Source organism: Pteropus medius, unplaced genomic scaffold (genome assembly GCF_902729225.1).
Source record: "Pteropus medius unplaced genomic scaffold, Ma_sr-lr_union100, whole genome shotgun sequence".
NCBI lineage: Eukaryota > Metazoa > Chordata > Mammalia > Chiroptera > Pteropodidae > Pteropus > Pteropus medius.
The window spans coordinates 9183849-9209022 of record NW_024349803.1 but is presented as its reverse complement, the minus strand read 5'-3'; the positions used below and the strand labels follow the sequence as shown (position 1 = coordinate 9209022).

General features: G+C 33.2%; 1 protein-coding gene across 3 annotated transcripts in view; it reads left to right on the top strand.

Annotated features, from left to right (window-relative positions):
- The window catches only part of STAG1 (STAG1 cohesin complex component), a 326589-nt gene that overhangs the window by 91509 nt on the left and 209906 nt on the right, over positions 1-25174 (top strand). For all 3 annotated transcript variants that reach the window (XM_039837228.1, XM_039837229.1, XM_039837230.1), the window contains 3 exons: positions 4358-4469; positions 10642-10744; positions 19437-19601. In XM_039837228.1, the coding sequence (XP_039693162.1) occupies positions 4441-4469; positions 10642-10744; positions 19437-19601 (297 nt within the window). In that variant the 5' untranslated portion in view covers positions 4358-4440. The remainder of the gene's footprint in view (positions 1-4357; positions 4470-10641; positions 10745-19436; positions 19602-25174) is intronic.

Genomic DNA, 25174 nt, shown 5'->3' with positions numbered 1-25174 from the left:
AGTATTCTTGGGGAATTGGATCCAGGACCTCCTGTGGATTCCCACCTGTGGTTTGGAAATAGAATTTTTGTTCTACATTTGGTTGAATGCAAGCAGGCAAAACCTGCACGTATGAAGAGTCGACTAGATTAGATTTTAACATTATTTTCTTAGTAATTATCCTGGTGATCATAATTAATATCCTATATTTATACTAATCTTATTTGAATTGATAGTAACGGTTAATTTATGAAATTCTCCTATTTCCATCCCTCCCCCTTATGTTATAGTTAAAAATTACATCTTTATATGTTGTGTGTTTATTAACTTAGGTATATAATTATTGTTCTATGTATTTGCCTTTTAAATTGTATAGGAAACAAGAATACAATACCACAAACATATAGAAAACCAAAAATACAATAAAATTGGCTTCTAGTTACTTTACCACTGTTCTTTATTTTTCATATGGCTTCAAATTACTGTCTGTTGTACTTTCATTTCTAGGTGAAGGACTGTCTTTACCATTTTACTGTTGGGTAGGGTAGGTCTAGCAATAGTCTTCCTTAATTTTTGTTTTTTCTAGGACTGTCTTAATTTTTCTGCTATTTTTGAGTGATAATTTGCTGGATATAGAATTCTTGCTTGACAGTTTTCTTTCAGCATTTTAGATATGTTATGCTACTGCCTTCTGGCTTCATGGTTTTGTGGGAAGTTTACTGTTATTCTTACTGGGGATTACTTGAATGTGACAGTCATTTTTTTGCTGTTCTTTCAAGATTCTCTCATTTTCTTGGGCTCTTATAGTTCGATTATAGTTTGTGTCTGCATGAATCTCTTTTGAGTTTATCCTCCTTGTAGTTTGTTGACTTTGATTGTGTAGATGTCTATATTTTATAAAAATTGGGACATTTTCTGCTATTGTAGGTATTCTTTCTACTTCTTTTTATCTTCCTCGGGAAGTCTCTCTCTCTTCTTCTAAAAGCCTAAATCCTATGTCTGGGCTTACTCAGAGATGATTTCTGTCAACTTCTTTTTTTCCTGTTAATGGGCCATACTTTCCTGTTTCTTTTTATGCCTTGTGATTTTTTCGTTATTTTTGTTAAAAAAAAAAAAAGACATTTTGAATATTATAATGTAACTTTGAACACTGATTCTTCCTTCCTCCCCAAGGTTTACTGTTATTACCTCTTGAGGACTGCAGTCATCTGTTGAGTGACTTTTCCTAACTTTTTGCAAAGATTGTAATCCTTATCATGTGTGGTAACTGAGATTTTCTTATCCCCATAGTTAGCAGCAGTCTTATAAAGTTCCTGAGCCAATGGGAGTCAAAAGGAAAAAATGTTATCTTTTGGTGTTTGCACGTTATTAGTTAGCTGAAGTATTTCTTCAAAGGTTAGTTAGGCTGCCTATAGCTCTGCCTTAGTCTTTACCTTGTGATTACACAGAGCCCAAAGATCAGCTAGAGGTGCAAGCCTGTGTTCCTCTCAGTTCTTTAAGTCTGTATCCAGTTGGTAGGCTTGCATGTAGCACTCTGGATTTTCTGGGTTTTGTGCTAGCATTTTAAAGCCCCTAGTCCCCACAGTAGTTTCCTCCTGAGCCTCTTTATTTCGAGGATTTTCATGTTGTTTGTTGTTTATTCCATCTGCTTTCTCATGCCCCAAGCAACTACTTGTAGTGTATGTCTTTAAATGCTTTTGAAAGATGACACCTGGGAAGTCCTTCAAAACACACAGCCACAATTTTTGAGAACAGAGTCCATGTTTTTCTCTTTGGCACCAGCAAGTTGTACCTGGAACTTGGTCTGCTGTCCCTATGGGCACTATTGAGCTAGGGAAGGGGAGATGGTAGACAGGTAATCAAAATGTCCACAGTGACTTTTTCTTAGAACACGTAATCTCTTGGTGTTTGCATATTATTAGTTAGCTTAAATATTTTAGAAAATTCAATAGATTCGTTCTTTGTTAAGCACTCCTTTCTTTGTTGTGTTTTTATTAGATTCTAGATGTCTATAAAAAGTTGATTTTGTCTCTTTTTTTGCCAACCTAAAAGTTGCTTCACTGAAGGGCTTATTCTGGGAGCTTCTTCTGTATTTTCCATGACATATCACCCCTTTCATTTTTGAAAGATTGTTATCATTGGTTATGTAATTCAGGGTTCATTTTTTTCCCCTCAGCACTTTAAGAATGCTGTTCTGTGTCTTTTATCTTAACATGGTTTCAAACAAAAAATTCGATTTAATTTTTATCTTTGTTTTTCTGTATGTGAGGAATTTTATTTCTCGAGCTTCCTTTTGAATTTTTTCTTTAACTTTGGTTTTTAGCAGTATGTATGTCTTAGAATATTCTGCCTGGGAATCTTCTCATCTTCCACCTGTGTTTTAATGTCTTAAATTGTTTTTGGAAAATTCTGTTATCTCATTAAATATTTTTCTGCTCTGTACTTTTTCTCTTTGGAATTCCAATTGTACATGTTATTCTATTTGCTATTTTATCATGGCCTGTCATGGATGCTCTGTTTTGTCCCACTTCCCCCTGCTACTTTTCTTTTTAGAATAGACTATTTTTTGAAGAACTTTTAGTTTCACAGCAGAATTAAGCAGAAGGTAGAGAGATCCTCTTTACCCTCTCTTACCACATACGTACAGCCTCCTCTACTATCAGCAATTTGTACCATAGTTGTACATCTGTTAAAAAGCAATGAACTTATATTGCCATGTCATTATCACCCAAAGACCATAGTTTTCATTAGGGTTTACTCTTGATGTTGTGCATTTCATGGCTTTTAACAAATATATGATATATGTCTATACCTACCATTGTATCATACAGAATAGTTTCACTGCCCCTCAGATCCTCTGTGCCAGCTTATCCATCCCTTCTGCCCCCTGAATGCTGTCAGCCACTAATTCTTTTGCTGTTTTCATAGTTTTGCCTTTCTCAGAATGCTGGGTAGTTGGAATCATGCTGTATGTAGCAGTTTCAGATTTGCTTCTTTTACTTAGTAGTAATACGCATTTGAGCTTCCTCCATGTGTTTTCATGGCTTGCTACCTTACTGCTTTTTAGTGCCAAATAACATTGCATTGTCTGTGTGTGCCATGGTTTATTTATCCATTTATCACCTGAAGGACACTTTGGTCACTTACATGATTTACCGCCTGAAGGACACCTTGGTTGCTTCCATGATTTAGCAATTTTGAATAAAGCTGCTTAAATTTGTGCATGCTTTTGTGTGGACATAAGTTTTCAGTTCATTTGGGTAAATATCAAGGAGTGTGATTGATTGTGGTGTATATAGTTAGGCATATTAGTTTTATTTTAAAATAATTTTTCAAAGGACTAAAATAGACATTTTCCCCCAAGAAGACATGCAGATAATAACCAATGGATACATGCAGATAATAACCAACGGATACATAAAAATGTATCGACATCACTAATCATCAGAGAAATGCAAATCAAAACCACATTGAGATATCACCTCACACCTGTTAGGATAGCCATTATCAAAAAAAATGAGATAAGTGCTTGTGAGGATGTGGAGAAAAGGAAACCCTTGTTTTGTATATTGTTGGTAGGAGTGTAAACTGGTACAGTCTCTACGGAAATTAAATAATTAAAAGTAAAACTACCATATGATTGAGGCATTCCATTTCTGGTAATCTTTCAAAGGAAACAAAATGATTATCTGAAGGGATATGTGTGTGCCTCTGTTCATAGCATTATTATTCACAAATAGCCAAGGTATGGAAATAACCTAAGTGTCTGTCAAGAGATGAGTGAATAAAGAAAACCTGGTGTATGTGTGTGTGTGTGTGATGTATAGTATGTACATACACACATAACACACACACAGACATACTGAATATCATTCTGTGTTAATAAAAATAAAAGAAATTCTGTCATTTGACAACATGGATGAACCTGGTGGGCATTATACTAAGTGAAATAAGCCAGAGAGAGAAAGACAGACATCACATGGCATCACTTCTATGAGGAATCATTAAAAAAAGTTAAACTGATAGAAACAGTAAACAAATGATTGCTAGGGACTGGGAAGTGGGAGAAATAAGGAGACATTGGTGCAGACGTACAAACTTTCAGTTGTAGATGAATAAGGTCTGAAGATCTAATGTATAATATGGTAACTATAGTTGGTAAAGTGTACTTTGTTATTGAAATTTTCTAAGAGAGTAGAACTTCACTATTTTCACGAAAAATAGGTAAATAACGTAGCGATGGTTGTGTTAATTAACTCTGGGGGAAGCCCTTCACAATCTACGTGTTTTTTAGATAACTACATTGTACACTTTAAATATCTTAACAGTTTTATCAGCTATATCTCAATAAAGCTGGAAATTTTTTTTTTATTAACAGGATTGCCTTTGAGGCTATTTTTAAAGTTTTGAGTTGTACAGCACTGGATTCTTTTGCTCCGTCGTGGAAAGACCTTCCCAGCAATGATTACTTCAGAGTTACCAGTGTTACAGTAAGTATTGTAGTTTTCTTATTTTTTTAATATGTATAACATTTTTCTATATCAAAATACTCTATTTAATGAGACACCTCAGATATGTTCTCTGATAGTCAAACAATATGTTTGAATTCAAGGGACTATTAAAATGTGTAATTACCATATTCATCATGGCCCTTGGTTTTATAATGTTGATACAGTCTGTGATATTGAACAAAAAAGATGTTACTGTTTTATATCAGGGATCAGCAAACTATAGCTCATGGGCCATATCTGGCATACTGCCTATTTTTATAAATAAAGTGTTATTGGAACAGAACCACATTTATTCCTTTATAGATTGTTCATGATTGCTCTTGTACTATAAGTTGTGATAGAAAATGGATTGCCTGCAATGTGTATATATTTTGTTTGTCCATTTACAGAAAAAAGTTTATAGACCCCTATCCTATATCACTATGTTTCTCTATCATTCTTCCTCCCCCTTTTTTCCCTGAAATTGAGGTTGACAAGCGATTCTGATTGCCAGAGGTAACATGAAGGACATACCAATTGGCATTTCTAGTGGCATCTCATTAGATGTGTTGGAGTTGTAGGACAGATGTAGAATGGGGTTCTTATTTTTGGATTTTCTGGGAAGTATGATCAGTGATACTTTTCCTTTTATAGGTTTCATCAAGATGCAGATTAGAAATTGGCATACTGTGGTTCTATATGATAACAGTAGTTTAGATATAATGAAAATGAACATCAGTTTATAGTTATTTGTGTTTTAATTGTCCAAATTTATTTATATACCTTTTTTCCAAGAGACTGTAGTTGGCTTTCAATTGATCTCTTGGCTTTCTAAGTTTCCTCTAGAGCTCTTAGACAAAAAAAGTTGTCCAAACTATTTTACCTGCTTGAAAAACCATCAATACCTACCCTCCTTTCTCCCAAATATAGAAGGTATAGTTTAAGCTTTTAATAGTTACTTACCTCAAACCTCTTTATTTGTCTTTAACTTGAACATATATAGAATTCTGAGGTCTCCACATAGTATTTTTTTTTCTTTTCTTTGTACTTTTGTTTATCTTCATCCTGTCTGCAGTGCCTCTGCCCTTACCTAGAAAACTCATTTATCCTTTGGGTCTTAGCCGAGGTATCCTCTGACCCCTCGAAGTTTGGGTAGGTTCCTTCTCATGGTCCTGTAATGCTCTTTAAGACTTTTTTTTTTTTTTTTTGGTAGCAGGAAAAGGCGAGGAAAAGGAGCAGGGACTAGAAAGCATTTTCAGACAAATAGTGGATGAGAATTCCCCAAATCTAAGGAATGAGCTGGAACTTGGAATTCAGGAAGTCAACAGAACACCCAATTATCTCAGCCCCAAAAGGCCTTCACCAAGACACGTTGTATTAAAGTTATCAAAAATCAACGACAAAGATAGACTTCTCAGGGCAGCCAGGGAGAAGAAGACAGTAACTTATAGAGGAAAATCCATTAGATTATCATCAGACTTCTCAGCGCAAACCGTACAAGCTATTAAGTGAAAGAAACTACCAGCCTAGAATAATGTATCCAGCTAAGCTCTTCTTTAGATAAGAAGGAGAAATAAAGACCTTTCCAGACATATAAAAATTGAGAGAATTCTCCACTACGAGGCCTGCACTATAGGAAATACTGAAAAGGGTCAGCTCACCTAAAACAAAATAACAACAACAAAAAAATGCATAATTAGGAGTAAAGTGACTATCAGACAAATAGAAGCAGAGGAGTGCAACCCTTACTAAGAACAGGGCATTATAAGCTTACATAATAAGAGAATTGTTAAAACAAGATAGTAATGAACGTTCAGTATACATAGAGACAGAATGAGATAACAATAACTGAAAAAGGGAGGAGTAAAAGATCCAAATTTGCAAAGGGGAATGGAGATAAGGCACACGCACAGAAGAAGATGGATGACTATATCTATAACTAACCTTTACGTATTCATAATGGTAACCACCCACAGAAGATTTAGAACTGAAGTAGATATCATAAAACAAGAAGAACCAGAGGGAAACCCCACAAAAGCCAACCAAATAAAGAAAACAGAAACACAAGGACAAGGAAGCAATGGAAACTCCGAGCTACCAGAAAGCAAAAGATAAAATGGCTATAAGAAGACCTCATATTTCAATAACCACCCTAAATATAAATGGACTGAACTCACCAATAATAGTCACTAAGGTCTCCTCAAAAACAGACATCTTTTGATCCAGCAATTCTTAATGTTTATTTCAATATTGATTGTTCTAATGCAAGCACTAGAAAGGTCACTCTAGTCAGTGACCTAATTATTTCTTGGCTTACTTAGATATAATTAACAATGAGTTTGTCATCATAGTGCTGTTGACTGTTAGGCACTGACAAATATTAATTACCATATATTTATATTTATATATTGCGCCACATATTGTTATACCAGGTAGTATGCCAGGTTCTAAGAACAAAGAACACGTGGAAGAGATTCAGTCCTTGTTGCCATCAGGATTCTATAGATAGATATTAATCAAATAATTATAAATATATAAATCTAAACTGCCTTTAGTGCAATGAAGGTAAATTAGAGGATTTTATGAGAGTTTTAACATATCCCTTCATTTAGTCTACTTTTGTAAAGAAGAGATAGTTGAGCTTTGTCTGAAGTAGAGGGAAGGTTTGAAGGAAGACGGGATCCTGAAGGAAAGGCATGTGCAAAGACCCTGAGCAAGGACGAATCATGGTATGTTTGAGGAACTGAAGTAAAGCTGTTTTTTTTTAATTTTTATTTTTTTGAGGGTTGGGGATAGACAGTGGCATGAAATAAACTTTGTGAATAGGGTGGGGCTGTATGATACAGGAACCTGCTAAATCATATTAAAATTTTGAGTTTTTCTTCCTAAGAGCAGTAGGAAGCCACTGTAGGGTTTTAAGCATGGGAGAAGCCTAATATGACATACTTAGAAATTTGCTCTTAGTGCCCTATAGTGATTAGATTGGAAGGGGCAACAGTAGAAGCATGGAGACCTTTTATCCAGGCCAGAGATGATGACAACTTGAACTAAAGTGATTGCAGTAGAAAATGAGAGAGGAAGACAGAATTTAGAGAGTTTTAGGGAGCAAAGAAATAATTTTTATAAGATTTGATCTGATTCTTCCATTCTCTTAATTAATGTTCATTAGTCTTCCAAATGTGAACATTAGTCATTTAGAGGGTTTGTGTAGAGCAGTGGTTGAAGTTTGAATTTGTATACCCTTTGACACTCAGCATTCTACTCTGTCTATCCTAGAGAGAGATTTGTTGATGTGTAATAAGAGTTAATGTACAAGGACAGTTTTTCAGCTCTGTTTATAATAGTGCAAAACTAGAGGCAGTGTAAGTGCTCATTGGTAGGAAAGCAGTTAAATAAATTTCATAAATTATGTGCCCTATGTATTTGTACGGAAAATTCCTATTAGAAAATTTTTATACTGAAATATAGATATTGTTTTGTATTTCGAGAGAGATATATGTAAAAACATTTATGGAAAGTTATTGATGAAACTGTTCATGTTTTTCTGCAGATTGGGATTTAAAGTTAGGGTATGGTGAAATGAAATTCTTCCTTATATTCTTTTATCTTCTCTATTACTTGATATTAAGAAACAGAAATTTGTGTATCATATATTCTAATAAACATATATATACTAATTGGAGTGTATTAGTTATTTGCTGGTAAGAGCTGTCACCTTTTAAGCTAGCTACAGTTGGCAGAATTAGAAAACCGATTACATTTTTTGTCAGTGAACTCTTGTTTAAGGTTAAATTAGTTTCACTAATGGGTCACATACCATATGTTGGAACCAATTTATTCCTATAGTTGCCTAGAGATTTCCATGAGCATCAAAAGCACTAATGGATTCTTTTTACAAAAAAAAATACAAATTATAATATTTGCATTCTAGTATCCTTACATGGCAAAAGGGAATTCAGGTTTACCTTGATATCTAAGTGGACTGTGCCACTTTACTAGGTGTGCGTGACTGTGGACAAGATTATTGTGTTTTCAGATCTTTCGTTTCCTCATCTGTAAAATCAGGACAATAGTATGTTTACTTAAAGGTTTTTATGTGTGTTTATTGTAGATAATATATATAAACTGGCACATAGTATATGCTAAGCATAGTCTAAACTGTAGTGAGGAAAAAAGCAATGTGATTTATTGTTCGTTAGTAGAGACGTGTAAGATCAACTAGATCCGGGATTGACAAACTACAGCAAATGATTCAGATGCTTGCTTTTATAAATATTATTAGACAGCAGCCACGTCCATTCATTTATGTATTGTCTCTGGCTGCATTCATGCTATGGTGCCAGAGTTGACTAGTAGATAGAGAGATCTTAAGACCCCTAAGCCTAAAATATTTACTGTTTGACCCCTGAACTAGATCAACTTTATTTATAGTTTTAGATACTAGTTTACCTTTGAAAGTTTGCAAACAGGGAGATAAAACTACAAGAATGCTACTGGTAGCAGTGTATAAAATGGCTTAGACAGAGGAATTAATAGAAGCAGGGAGATTAGATTAATTCAGGGAGTGCCAATTTTGATAATAATCATGCAAAGAATGGGAGACAATTGTACTGAGGACACCTCAGGACTTGTTAGCTGACGGCACATGGAAAAGATTGATGTGATTTCTAATAATTTGGATAATAGTGATAGTAATAGATTTTACAACAATTTAAAGCACACACATGCATTAAATTAATAAATTGGTTAATTAGTGGTATTGCCATGAGCAAAGAGCTAGAAATAAGTCAGTGTTAGACTTAATTTTACATGTATTTGGTGAATTTGAGGTAGCATTCAAAGAAGCATGTTATACATGCAGTTGAAAATCTTGACTTACATATGGACAGATCTAATGATAATGTATAGTTAATAATATAGAATTTAGTGAAGAAGTTCTTGTTCATACTACTGTACCATTTCAGTGCCATGCTAGAGCCAGCTTGTAGTGGCCTGGAGAGCTGAATATTAAATTTCCAAGATTTTTTGACCTGATTAAATATAACAATCATTATAAAAAGTTAAATTATACAAACTTAAATAAATTGTATTAAAAATAAAAGTAATAAATACTCAAAATTTGTCACTTCCTAATTATTTTACATATTATTTTCTGCTCATGAGGTTTTTATTGATACCTATTGTATCTCTATGATGGAAATACTTTGTAGTGGTATATTACTACTATTCATTACTTTCCAACTCTGGTGATGTCACTTTGGTAGTTTGAAATTGGCTGTGGTGGGAATGCTTACATTATGAAAATCAGCAAACATTGCAAATCGGAGTTCAATTTATTGTTTTGTCAGTGTCTATAGACTTAATAAGGTGATGGAGAAATCATTAACAATGCAGATTAAACTTCAAGATGTGTCAGGTCTATAGCCATTACATTATGATAGCATAATAATTGAGGAAATATGCTTCAGTATTTGAGAACTGTTCTCCAACTCAGTTAAGAAGTTGCTCACACCATTGAACAGTGAGTTAAGTTCCAACAAATGTCTGTCATTTTACTTGCAACCTATTCATTAAAATGAACAATGGTATCAAACATCTTTTATATAAAATTTTTTTTATTCATCAGTTGAAACCATAGGTTAACTATGGATACAAGATTTTGGCAAAATTATTAAAATCATTTTATGTATCACTAAAGTATATGAAATTTATAATAAAGATTGTTTTATTGTTTAAAATTGTGTGCCCTGCATCTTTTATCAGTAACATTTTTAATAACTTATGTGAATATATATTTTGAAGGGCCAGTTGTTAAACGTTTTTCAGCACACCACTGACTTTAATGGTTTTATAAAATGAATGAATTTCTCCAAAACCTTCATCTTTTCATTTTAAAGAATTAGTCTTTTTCGGTTGTATTTTACATTTATATTTTGTATAACAGCTGTCATTTCCAGTCATTTCATTCTCTTTATTTCTCTCTTTGGGAGATTCATTATACTCAGTGTTATATAATATTAGACAAGGAGGAAAACATTTTCGATTTGCTAAAGTGGAAGTATAAGCCATTGCTAATTGGCTATATAACAGGAGGTAAGGAAAGTAGTGAAACAAAACTTCATTGTATTTATGAATTAATTTGTTCACTAAAATAATACATCACATTTTCTAGGGATTCAACTAATGAAACTACTGCTCATTCCGATGCTGGCAGCGAACTTGAAGAAACAGAGGTCAAAGGAAAAAGGAAAAGGGGTCGTCCTGGCCGGCCTCCAGTATGTATTATGCTTATCTTTTTTGTTCCTGTAATGGTTACCAAGTAAAGGGGCTTGATATGAGCTATTTGATAATGCTAGTACTGTTAATACTTTTTGTTATTTTAGTGACACATTAAAGATTTTTGGAAACTTGGCTCCATAAATTGGCTTGGCCGTGATCAGAAAAAGGATATCAATTATAATATCTTTCTTGCTCTTCCTACTTCTCTTGTAAGTAAATGGTGGTCCATGTGAAAGCATAGCGGTGATGAACATGGAATGAGGTTTAATTACAACGTCCCTGCTTTTTAGATGCAACTCTAATTTCTTAAGCGTGCACTTTGGTGGTGGTATTTTGGGATTTGGGCCTTTCTTAGAATATATTCACACTGATACATGCTTGAGAAGTTTAGAAGCGCTTTAAATATTCTTTGAGGGAAATCTTTACGTATTCTGAGGATACCAGTCATTTAAGGCAGCATAAGCTCTTAAAGACAATAGTATAACTGTGTCAAGGGGTTAAGGCTTGTACTATTCTGCACTCACTTTTATGATGTTAGTTGCTGTTAGCAATCTTTTTCTCTTTTATAAAAGTTCTTTTAAGGAATATTTCAGCCTCCTTTTATAGGAGGCATAATAATATAATGAACCCTCATGGAACCATTACCCAGCTAAAACAGTTAATCAAGTTATGGTCATTTTATCTCTACCCCTTCTTTCCTTCTCATGTTATTTTAAAGGTCACCCTAGACATCATTCCATTTGTAAATATTTCATAATGTATTTCTAAAAATAAGGGCTTTTTCTTTTATAAAAATCATCCTAATATCATTATTATATCCCACAGTAACTATTTTATTAATATCACCAAATAACCAATTGGCTTGAATCATGAAGCAAATAGGATCTACCTATTGTAATTGATGGTTATGTTATTTAACAGTTATTATATGTATGTCCTTTTAGTGACTTAAGGCTTTTTTAATCTTATTGCTGTTCCATCAGTATTTATGTTTGTCACAAATTTTAATTAGCTTCAGTGAAACTTCATACCCTTTAATTTTCCAGGACAATCTTTATATAAAAAAAAAAGGATAGAAGGATGACTTCTATAATTTTCTCTAACACTTGCCTTTATCCTTCACCTCTATTTAAAAGGAAAATAATTATGGATGAAAAGACATGCATTATAATCACTCTTTATAATAGTTCTTAATTTTGTAGAATTATTTGGTGGCAATATTTCTTAAAAAAAATTAGGAAAAGGGAGAGTCTTACATTTAGAAGCTGGAGATGATTCTAGTTCACCTTACTACTATACAATTTTCCTGAGACTATAGGAAAATTACATTGCTTTCTCTGGTATTCATGGGTTATAGATGTAAAATTGGAAATAAGACTGAACTTGCTTGAAGATGAGAGAATAAATTGCCTGTATGATTGCTTTCTCGAATATGTTCTCCATTTGAAATTCTTCACTTACAAGATGAAGATTAAATGCTGTCTGCTTTAAGAAAGTCTTTGTGTCTATTCATTTATACTTTAAGAATTGAAAAAATGTTGACCATGATAGGAAAGTAGCATTCTAGAGACTCGTGTTAGTTAGACTTTAGTTCATATTTTCACACTCATTAATTCCCATGGCTGTCTAAACTTCTGCCTGACCCAGGCCCATGTTTTGATTTTGGAAACAGTACCACTTTCTGAGTTTCTTCTGCTCTGGGCTTTACACTGAGCTGATGCTTTTTATGTCACTTAATGGTCACACCAGTACTATGAAATAGGTCTTCTATGCAGTTTACAGAGTAGAAAACAAAAATAGAAAGTGGTAATTTACGTATGGTAATTAGCCACAGGCTTATTGTTGTAGTTATCCATAATAGTAAAAGATCCTAAATCCCAAACTGTTTGTCTTAAGTATACTAAAATGAGGGGGTGGCTCCATAGTGTAGTGGTTAGCACATTGGCTTTACATGCAGAAGGTACTGGGTTCGCGCCCCAGGTGGAGCCACGGATCATACCATCGGTGCACCAGACCCCTTGAGTGTCCAGATCCCCCAAGTGCACCGGGGGCACCAGGCCCTGGGTGCACACTGTGAGCATGTGGGAGGAGACACCCCGCCTTCAGAGATCCAGTTCTTAAGGGGAAACAGCAACATCCACAGGTCAGGGGTGGAAGTGGGGGGAGGGGGATTAAAGAGGAGGGAAAAAAGAATACTAAAATGAGAAGTATAATTGTCAGAATGACAGATTTGAGTTGTGCCTCAATACCTGTTCTGAAGATTGTTCAGACATTTTCTATCAACTGGTTCCATTTTGAACAATCCCAAGTTTTGATTGACATACTCTTTGTTTAGCTATTTTAATACTGTTCATGCTTTTTAAGAGGACTTCATGGATCTCTTAAGAGGTTTTATTCATTTATTACGTCATATGAAAACAAATGATGTAAGGATTTTCTGTTATGGGTAGTATTATTTTCCTTATTTCTAAGCACTTAGAGGGCACTTCATTCAGTGTTTCTTTTTGGTGAACCATTACTAAAGAGACTTTTTTCTCATCAAACCATCCTAATTTTTTAGTTATCTTAATTCATAGGTATTATTATTGTAGCTCTCTAACCAAATAATTAATGCTCTCTAAATAAATGCTACATGTAGCATCATGTTTATGCTGACCTTGTGATTGCATTAACAAATAACGGACATCATTTTTTTGTCTGCACACATTACTCCCTTAGTGATTACATCCAATCTCATGACTTTAAATACCATCCCTGAGCTTATGTCACTGAGATTTATATCTCCAACCTGGACTCCAGATTCATTATCCAGTTGTCCATTGAGCATCTTCTTTTAGATATTTAATGGGCTAAAGATGTTTTAAAAACCACTCAGACTGCAACTTATCCTATACAGAGTTTTGGGATAGAGTGATTTTGGATAGTTAATTTTCCTACACAGCAGTGCGAACTTTTACTTAAAAGAGTTTACCAGAAGTGTAGATATACATTTAAACTAAGTAGCATATAATTGTAGTAAAGCATTTTGTCTTAAAGAGTAATCTAAACTCCGACATTAGATTATAATATTTTCACTAAGAAGCAGTGAAGAGTGTATATTTTTCTAACTTTATGAAGATATTTTCCATAAAATTCGTTACATAATATGTTGAGGCAGGCTTTGTTTCAAGTAGTTTTGTTTTCCTACAGATATTTATTAACATCTGTTTTTTCTCCACTTTCCCTTGAATTAGCTGCAGCAATGAACACATGACGCTAGTGTCTGTATTACTAAATCTGTGGGTCATAGAAATCTCACTTACACTATTGTTTATGAGTGTTCCTCCTCTACCGCTAATTGATAAAATTGTATTAGAATGTTGAAAAATACATCTTAAATACTATTAAGTTCTTTGAAAGCAATATGTTATACCACATGGAAGGATCAACTTTTTTACATGTCTGGTACCTAGTAACTGCATGATGCATGAAGAAATAAAAGTTGTGTTGAATGAGCAGGAAAATAATCTGTTTTTCTAATAGTATATGTTCTGTAGATTGAATCGATTTGAGTTTGTTTGCTTATGAATAGATTTAGTATACATATCTGGCAGTAATAGGTTTCACTTGGGTTTTAAGCATGAATTCTGAAAGGTAGAATAAGTGAGACTCTATGAGACAAGACATAGAAACTAGACATAACCACGAAGTTGAGGCAGCTATTCAGGAAGAAATCCACTTGATATTAGTGGAAGAAAGATGTTATAGGTGGGTAGTAGTTGGGGTAGATGGAGTAACCTGATCTTGTTCCACCAGGAAGACTTTGTCTTTAGGATCAGTAAGCAGTTAATGATCTGTGCTGAGCTAGATCTATGCTAGAGTTAGTGTGGATGTGGTCTCGTGGCCTGTTGTGGGGGTCCGACCTAATGGCTTGGGATTCAAGAATAGGACTTCAGTCCCTGGGGTAAACCGATAATGGTAGGACAGGACTCTAGTTCAGGAGGAACCGGGTTACTGGCTAGATTACTAAAGCATTATTAACCTGCAAATTAAGGCAAACATTCATTTCCTAAGATGACTTACTCTCAGAACTGGACGAATCAAGCAAGTTTGACATGGAACATCATCCATTTCTTTAATTTGAGAGTACCTTGGATCCTTGTCCAGAAATGGGACTATATCTACAGGAGGCTTGACCTTTGTGGCCATAAAATTGTACAGAAGGGAGCCTGGCAAGTCACAAGTAATTAAAGGATTATATATGTATATTATTACCTTTTGAAATAACTGTCACACTTCTTAATTTTTAAATCCCCTCTACATCCCTGCATACCGGTATCCTCCACCCATAGCCCCAAACAAACATGTGATTTTAGTGGGATAAGTATAGCCCTGTCTTGAGAGAGAAATTATTCTCAGGACTGTAAAATTATATCTCTTGGGTATAAGCTAAAGATTAAGTGTATCTTGTTATACTGTGATCTTACCTCTTCCTTACTCTTTTTTTTTTTTTTTTAATTTTTATTTTTTTTTATTAGGGACACTCTTTCTGAACATCAGTTTTTCTTGTCTTTCTGCATCTTGACTACATATTATCATCTGAATCTGTACTAGGAAAATCACTCTTCTGATAATGGGGATAAAATATGGATAGACCCTAGATAAAATCAAATGGATTTTTATGTTTTTATTTTTCTTTTTTGCCCAGTTTACAACCAAAGCTAAAAGGCTCACAGGTATGAGAATTATGTTTTATTTCTCCTTTATACACACAAACATTCCTATACAGACAGTTTTTTGTTGTAGTATTATTTGTAATAGTAAAAGATTCAAAACAAAATAAATATCTACCATCAAGTTAATCTCTAAATAAATTAATGTACGAATGTACATTTATTAATATACAGATGTGTAGTGCAGCACTGCAGCTTTCAGCAAAGAATCAAGACATTCTCTAGATCTTGTTTATAGATTGACTACAAAATATGTTGATAGTGAAAATGGAATGGTGCAGAACTGTGCATAAGTAACATGAAATATGATAGATACATGGAAATATAAATGCATTTGGGTTTTCTTCTCCAAAATTTATTTATTCTGGTGAAATAGACATAAAATTTAACTAACTTAACCATATTTAAGTGTACAATTCAATGGTATTAAATACATTCATAATGTTGTATAATCATCACCACCATCTGTCTTCATCTTTTAGTACTGAAGTTCTCTACCCATTAAACAATAACTCACCATTTCCTACTGCCCCCAGACTCTGGCAACTACCACTCTACTTTCTGTCTTTATGATTTTGACTAAGTACCTTGTGTAAGAGGAGTCATATGGTATATGTCAGCTGATGGACACTTGGGTTGCATCCAAGTGTTAGCTACTGTCGGTAATGTTGCTATGAAAATGGATGTACATACATCTTTTTAAGACCTGCTTTCATTTCTTTTGGGTATACCCAGATATATAATTGTTTAGTTACCGTATCATTGGTAATTCAGTTTTTAATATTATGATGAAATGCCATACTGTTATCCACAACGGGTGTACCATTTTATGTTCCCATCAACAGTGCACGACTTTCAGTTTCTCCAAATCCTCACAAAGACTTCTTTTCTCTTTTTCTGATCGTAGCCATCCACCAAGACTTGTTTTCTCTCTCCCTGTCATTCTCCCTCATTCCTTCTCATTCTTCCCTCTTTTCCCTTCTTCGTGTCCTCCCCCTTGTCCCTCCCTTTACCCTCATAGCCATCATAATAGGTGTGAGGTGGCATCTCTTTGTAGTTTTAATTTGCATTTCTCTATTGATTAGTGAGTATCACTAAATATTAAGCATCTGTGCATGTGCTTATTGGCCATTTGCCTATCTTTGGAGAAATGTGTTTCAACTCTTTTACCCATTTTCCAGTCTCGTTTGTTTAATTGTTAACTTTTAGGAGTTCTGTATGTATTCTTGCTGTTGATCCCTTACCAGATATGTGATTTGCAAATATATTCTCCCATTCTCTGGGTTACCTTTTTACCCTTTTCCCATTTAATGATCTTGGCACCCTGGTCAAAAATTACTTAACCATATATACGAGGGTTCTATTCCATTGGTGTGTATGTTTGCCTGTATGTTAGTACCACATTGTTTTGATCGTTGTAACTTTGTAATAAGTTTTGAAATCAGGAAGTGTGCATCCTCCAGCATTATTCTTATTCAACGTTATTTTGACTATTTGCGGTCCTTTGAGATTCCCTATGAATTTTAGAATGGGTTTTTCTATTTCTGCAAAAAAGTCATTGGGATTTTGTTAGAGGTTACATTGAATCTGTTGATCACTTTGGGTGGTATTGACCTCTTAATGATATTATGCCTTCCAATTCATGTACATATGATGAGTTTCCATTTATTTATATCTTCAATTTTTTTCATATACATTTGCTTTTATTATGTGTTTAAATGTCTCTGGAAGGACATAGAGGAATGAATAATATTGGTTGCCTCTTAGGAAAGAAGATTGTGGCTTGAGGACAGTGATGGGCAAGTTTCATTGTATAACTTTGATCACCCTTGAATTTTGAGCCATGTGAATATATTTCCTATTTAGTAAAAAAAAAAATCACGTTTCCCCCTCCCTTCTTCATACACAAACGCATGCATGCATATATACATGTGTACATGCGCATGCTGCTGAGAACATGCCTATTACTCCAAAGAATGAGCACAGAAACAAGACTTGCTAGGAAGAGCCAGGATTTAGAGTTCAGCTAAACAAAATGAATGTGTGAAATGATATTGTCAGGGAACTTTAAATTGATCAGTATAGCAGGATTGTGGCCTGTAAAGATGAACCTGGTGTGGTGGATGACTGAACAAGTAATAATTGATAGCCTTACTTGCCATGCTGAGGAGTTCAGACTTTAACTTGATGGTTATGAGGGTCTTTTAAAATCAGAGGTTAAATAAACAAGGAAATGGTGGGATTAGGTTTGTATTATAAAGATTACTGTGGTTAGAGTATGAAGATAGAGTGGCATTGTTCAGTAGAAATGTGATGTGAGCCATACCTGCAATTTCATATTGTCTAATAAATTGAAAGAAATGGGTGAAATTAACTTTAATAATATAATCTGTTTAACATAATACGTCTAAAACATTTCACCATGCAATCAATATAAAATTATTGAGGCATTTTATATGCTGTTTTTTTCATATTAAATCTTTACAATCTTGTGGATAATTTATACTTACTGCACACCTCATTTTTGACTAGCCATATTTCAAGTGCTCAGTTATCAACATGAGGTTATTGGCTGCCATGTTGGACAGTGCAAATATAGAGAATTATTCAGGGTCCAGTCAGGAGACAAAATCCTCACCAATAATTTGAACAGAAAAATTTAATGTGAAGAATTATTATTAAAAAGTCATTTATAATTTGTCGTTCAGGAATTGCAAGTTAAGATAATGGATACCACTATAAACCTGTTAGAATGGTTGAAATCCAAAAACCTGACAGTACCAACTTCCTGGCAAGGATGTGAAGCAACAGGAACTCTCATTCCTTGCTGGTAGGAAGTGAAAATGATATAGCCATTTTGGAAGATAGCTTGGCAGTTTTGTACAAAGCTAAATGAACATAGTTTTTCCATATAATTCAGTAATCGTCCTCCTAGGTGATCACACAACTGCTTTTTATGTCCACACAAAACCCTGCATGTGAATGCGTATAGCCACTTTATGCCTTATTGCCAAAAATGATGACTGAGCTTTTCATTATTAGGTAAATGCATGACAAAATGTGGCACAACCATACAATGGAATATTATTTCGAAATAAAAAGAAATTAGCTATTCAGCCACTAAAAGACGTAGATGAATTTCAAATGCTTATTGTTAAAGTGAAAAATGCCAGTCTGAAAAGACTGTGTACTGTATAATTTCAATTATATGACTGTCTATAAAAGACAAAACTGTAGAGATGATTTTTAAAAAATTTAGTGTTTGCCAAGGGGAAATAAGAGGTTTGAATGGGTGACACACTGGGATTTTTTAATGTGGTGAAATTCTTCTCTGTTATACTGGATTGTGCATACATGACTATGCATTTGTCAAAAACACATTGAACTTTATTTAAAAAGTGAATTTTATGAATACAGATTGCTAAAAAAAACATTTAGAAGGTTTGGGGATGCCAGTATGGAATGTAGAATGTGCCACAGCAATCTAATTCTATTGCAAATGTTTGAACCAATGTCACTGAAGTGGGTGGGGTGGAGTTGTTCAGTGTATACTTGTTGCATGACTGGGTAAGAAATATTTGAGTACTTTAGTAATGGGAGAAGTTGAATATGCCACATTCCTGAGTAATTTTATTGAAAAAGGTTTCTGAGGAAGTATTGAGGAGGGTATGAAGAAGGAAGTGTCAAGAGGGGACATGGTTAAAATGTTCAGCATTGGCATTGTTGTACAAAATGCTAAATTCTTTTTTAAATTTTATTTCCATGCCTTACATAAATTAACTTATACTTTGCTGTTTGCACCTCTTTAATCACTGAAAACAAATTGTGAAATTTCGTTGGTCAGAGATTATGCCTCTCGACTTTCTGTAGTAGTGTTAATTACCATTCCCAGGATCCAACATAATTTAGCTCATTCTGCATAAAGCAAAATATACTTCCATGTAATTAATTTTTTTTTCTTCATCTTTTTATTCAGTCTACAAATAAGAAACCTCGAAAATCTCCAGGAGAGAAGAGTAGAATTGAAGCTGGAGTTAGGGGAACAGGCCGTGGAAGGGCTAATGGACACCCTCAACAGAATGGCGAAGGGGAACCTGTCACATTATTTGAAGTGGTGAAACTGGGGAAAAGTGCAATGCAGGTAAACATTAAGTGTTTTTATTTTATTTATAAAGCAATATAGTCAACCTGTATGGAAGCTATTAGTGTATATATTTTCTATATACTTGTTGATTGTGTAATCATGAAATTTATTTTTAGAGGTTTTTCTTGTTTTGTAAAGAGTGTCAGGAAAGGCATTTTGTTTAATAGTAAGATACACTTTGTATTGTGCTCAGTAAAATGACTTGCGTATAATAATAGGAGCTGCTTAAAGAGAATTTTTTTGCCTTAATGATATATTTTTTTAGAATCTGAATTAATATAAGTAACATGTATATTAAAGAATGTTTGAAAGAAGAAAGGATATATAAAAGCATTCCTCACTAGTAAATCAGGAATAACCACAATTAATATTTCCTGTGTATATGTGATCTTTATAACCTTTTCACTCTTTTCTTTCTCTTCATTTACTCGACAAATATCACTAACTATTCTGTAAGGGCACATTTTTATTGGCTTCATACGAATTAATTATAAAGGTAAACCATAATTATTTTACTAGTCCTTTAGTGTATTTTGACTTTATTTTAGTATTATGAAATTTATCCATTATTTGTGTTTACATCTCTCTAGATTTTTTTCATTTTAAAATAGTAGAGGTGAAATTACTTGGTTTAAATGTATTTAACTGTGTGATCCATAAATATGTTACTCTACAAAAAAATTATACTAGTTTATCTTTCACCAGAAGTTTTACTAGCATTTAGATATTTTATATTTAAGATTTTCCAATTACATAGGTGAAAATGGTATAATTTACATTCGATTACTAATGTTTGATAGTGTGTTAAATCTTTTTATTTAGTATTGCTCATTTTTAATACTTCATTTTCAGTTTGAGTTTGAAATTTATGATACAAGATTTACTTTTAGAACTAAAAGCAGACAACTTTTTTTAGTGTACTCTTTTTTTTTTTTATCATATATTTTCTTTTGAATTCTTTAAGGGAGGTTAGTGTTTACTGCTTTTTATGTATTGTTTCCAGATTGATGTGTTCAGGGGTTTGGAGCTTGCGTGGGAAGGTAGGGAGATGGAGTAGTGAGATGATGCTAGATGGTAAAAGAAATATTGAATTCCCAGTTGTCCAAAGCAGTGGACGACTTGTAAATTATGTAAGTATAATTTAAAAATAGATTAAGTGTCCTTTAGCAATTAAACTTGATAATTTAATACATTTTAATAGAAAAATTAAAAAACTACAAATTTATTAATTTTTGAGATCTACTTAATTTTTTTCTACATTTAGATGGAAACAAACATAAGCAGAAAAATGAAGCCAGTTTATTTTTATGCAGAAATTTTTAAATTGCATCTCAGTATTTTGCATTTTTCATGTAAAACTTTATTTTATAAGATATTTGTTTTTGTAAAGATAATTTTAATGCATATTGTGTTAAAGCTCAATAGCAGCTTTTATTTTTTATGAACAAAATCTTTAACTATTCAGTATTTAATATGAACAAAATCTCATCATCTGTATTTGAAACAAAATAGCGAATAGTGTAAGCTTTTTCTTTTTTTCCACTGTGTTCTATATTCTTATTCAGATTAATCTTCCCTAATGCTGTTTTATACTGTCACTCTCTGCTTACATTCTTTTGGATCCATATTTTATAAAAGTGAAGATTGGTAGTAAGCACTCTGGTGCCTTTTATAATTTGGTTTTAAACCCATGTTTTCAACTTTTTCTCACTATTTCTCTATTGAAATCTGCCCTTAACATTTCCCACTTTGCTGTAATTATTTTTATTATTCATATTACATTTTATCCCTGATTATATTCAAATTAATCTATAAATCTAAACTACTGTGGTTTTCTTTTTTACTCAACATTCTATTGTGGGCATTTTTTCCTTATAAATTTATCTTATAATTTTTAATGTTTGTATATTATTCCCTAACATGGTTGGGCCATTCTTTATTTACCAGTTTTTATTTAGGTTGCTTTAAAGAGAAATAAGTATATTTAATATAATTATTTAGGAATAGTTTTGTTCTATTAAAAATAGTACTTTGAACATCCTTATGTGTCCATCTGAAATGTACATGTGGCAGTGTTTTTGTAACATAAATTCCTAAAAATGGCTGCTGAACAAAAGGTAATGCACTTTTAAAAAATTGGTAAGGGTTTTGTTTTGAAGGTATGGCACACTACTTTTACTATTTATTACGTCCTTCAAATGTGAAGTAATAATAGATAAAATAATAAAAAGAAAATACAAACAGACATGAATTTAGAAATGAAATGTTTCTTTGGTGTATATAAAAGAAATACTACAAAGTGATAAACAGGATTGGGCTTAGGGTAGAGGAGCAGATACTTGTAGCCAAGAGTTTGGCTATTATGTGTTAAAAGACTAAAAGTGCTTCGTGAGGACTAGAAGGATAATGTCAGGCTTACTACACAAAGTCAGAGTGTAATATAAGATTCCATATTTGTAAAGGAGACTGAAGAAAGCTGCTGATAACTGCTGTATAGGCTAAGACTTACGTTTAGCATTATATCTCAGCTTACTCTTGAGATTCCTAGTTTATGCTTATCATTTATTAGTTATTAATAAAGATTCCTTTAGTACTCAAGAGGGCCCTAGTTTAGATAGTAGCTTATATTAAAACTTCACTTATTGGAAATCAAAGGCTATGGAAGGGAAAAGACAGAACTATTCCTTTTAACGAGGATCTGAACTGAAATGTCTACTTACTTGGTTGGTGACTGGGTCTATAAAAATCCTCAGTATTGTCTTAGAGCAAGAAGTTCTAAGTCCACATTATATCATCTAGTTCTGCAGTAGAGTGATTAGAATGAGCAGAGGTAATCACAAAAACATTAGATAGAGAAGGGTGAATAGTAAAAGAAATAAATATATTTAAGATGCTGGAGAGATAAAAGAAAAAGTTTTATCTAATTAAAAAAAGACAATAAACTTATTAGTAAATTGTTTTACTGAGAGGAAAAAGACTACATTAGATGTCATAAAAGGGAGAATTCAGAAATTGGCATTCATTAGAATGTAGCCCAGAGAAATAAAAAAGCGTTCCCAAATAAGCCAGGGGAAGAAATCAGAGGGAAGAGAATATGTTCAGGGACACTTTTTTGAAGACATAATTTTAGAAATTTCCAGACATATTTTCTCAGATGCAGAGTTCTCAGGAGTGAACAAGATAAATGAAAATAATTACATAGCTATTAATAGTATAGTGTAACTCCAGAATATTGAGGATTAAAAGAAAATCTTGAAATAGTTCATCAAGGAATTCCTCACCCAGTTCTCTTACTACAATGCAGGTAATGTCGAAATACACAAAATAAATTCTCGTTGTAAATTACATTATTGTCACAAGTGTGGAAAGGCAGTTTAAAATAATTTATGTGATAAAGAGGAAATATACAGAGTTGATATATGAATGTTAGTGAAAATATTGGGGCTAGCTAAAGTACTACTGGGATAAATATACAGTCTTAAATATATTACTATTAGCTAAAGCAGTAGAAACTAGGAAAACAGCAATCCTAAAGTACTTAGGAAGAAAGGAATAATAAAGTAGAAATGGAAATTAAATAGAAAAATAAATGGTAGAGAAGGTTAACTAAATAAAAATATTAGCAATTTGAGTTCAATATATTTTTAAGTCCTAGATAGATGGTTTATTTTATGAATGCCAGGATGGATCAATATTAGAAAATCTTTGACTATAATATACCAACTAATTATGTTGTAGGGGGAACAAACTACCCTAATCTGAATTGATGTGGAATATTTAGTAGAAATCATTTTCTAACATATAACTGTTATTAATGATGAATAATAACTCTTGATGAATTGGGAACAAGAGTGAAGTTACTTAGCTTGGTAAAGTTTATCTTCCAAAAACCTGTAGCTCACATCAATACGATTTTTAACAGAGAGACTTAGATGTCTTCCCAGGACCAAGCAGTAGAGTATTGACAACTATTCGATACTCATTATAAAATACAATGAGAAATAACAATTTTAACAATTGAAAAGGAAGATACAAAATTTCCATATTTGCAAAATATACAATTGTCTATGCTGAAATGTCAAGACTGTTAGAACTAACGAGAGTGTTCAGCAAAATTTCTAGAGAGAAAATGAACATTTAAAAAATCAGTAGCCTTCTGTATTGCAGTAAGAACCAATTAGAACAGGGATCCCCAACTCCCAGGCTGTGACCGGTACTGGTCCATGGCCTGTTAGCAACTGGGCGGCACAGCAGGAGGTGAGCGGTGGGCAAGCTTTATCTGTATTTGCAGCCACTCCCCAGTTTTAATATCACCACCTCAGCTCCACTTCAGATCATCAGGCGTTAGATTCTCATAGGAACACCCGTCCCTGGTTCCCGAAAGGTGGAGACTGCTGAATTAGAATGTGTAATAGGAAACAAGAACTTATTTAATAAAGTACTCAGGAAAAATGATTAAAATTTTGGGTGGAACAGGATAAAATACTGTTTCATACTCATATTGAGTAACATAAAAATAGCTGGAAGATACTAAGGGTCAGTAAGACTGTAGCAAGTAGCAACCAGTGGAAGTACAAATGTGTATAATCCCTTTGGAGGAAGATTTGACAGTATCAAGAAAAGTCGAATGACCTATTTATTTTTTATTTATTCAGTATTTAATGAGTGCCTGCTTTGTGGGAGCCACTTTTTTTCCTTTTTCTTCTGAGAATACTTTGAAGAAATGCAATTCAGTTCCTGGATGTAACCTCTAGAGAAATTTCTGTGTATGTTTATAAAAGAGGCAAATACAGGCATTTATATTGCTCCAATTGCTGTTTTTGGAATAGCAAAAAAAAAAAGGTAAAAAAATTCTAAATGCCTATGGGTACAAACAGGACAAGTGATAAATAAAATGTAGTATATTCAAACACTTAAAATCTCTATAGCAGTTAAAATGAATGAATTAGAGCTCTAGGTACCATTATGGATAAATTTCAGAAATGCATTTTAGAGGACAAAGCAAGCTACAGAATGATACGTAATATATTGTACTACTTATGTAAAGTATAAACACATACCTAAGATTACTTAACATTAAGTTTATAAAGTTGATTACTTGCTGAGAAGATAAGGAAAAGAAAATGGGACCAGACAATTGTGCGGGGAGTGCTACAGCTGTAACTGAAAAGAAAGCAAAAAGAAACAAATATGACTGTCAAATATTAAGTTAGTTGACACTGGATGACCTATACCTTCTTGTCTACCTTGTTTATTTATTATTAAAAAAAAAAAAAGTGTTTCTGAAGTGCTTCCCAAAAGGAGGGCTTCTGTATTCAATATTTGGAAAATGACCATATCCCTTCTCCTTTGGAGACATGTGAAATGTGAAGCTTTGATTAGATTTGTATTAAAAAAACTTTTGTTTGTCTAGCATTCTGCAAACCCTTGATTTTTACAACTATTTATAACCATTCTGTCTTTTAATCTCTCCTTATCAGAATTGTAAAGAATAAGTTTCACTAGCGAAATAGGTACTTATTATGCACGCATCTCTTATAATCAGAGGCTGTGCTAGATAGTTATTGAAT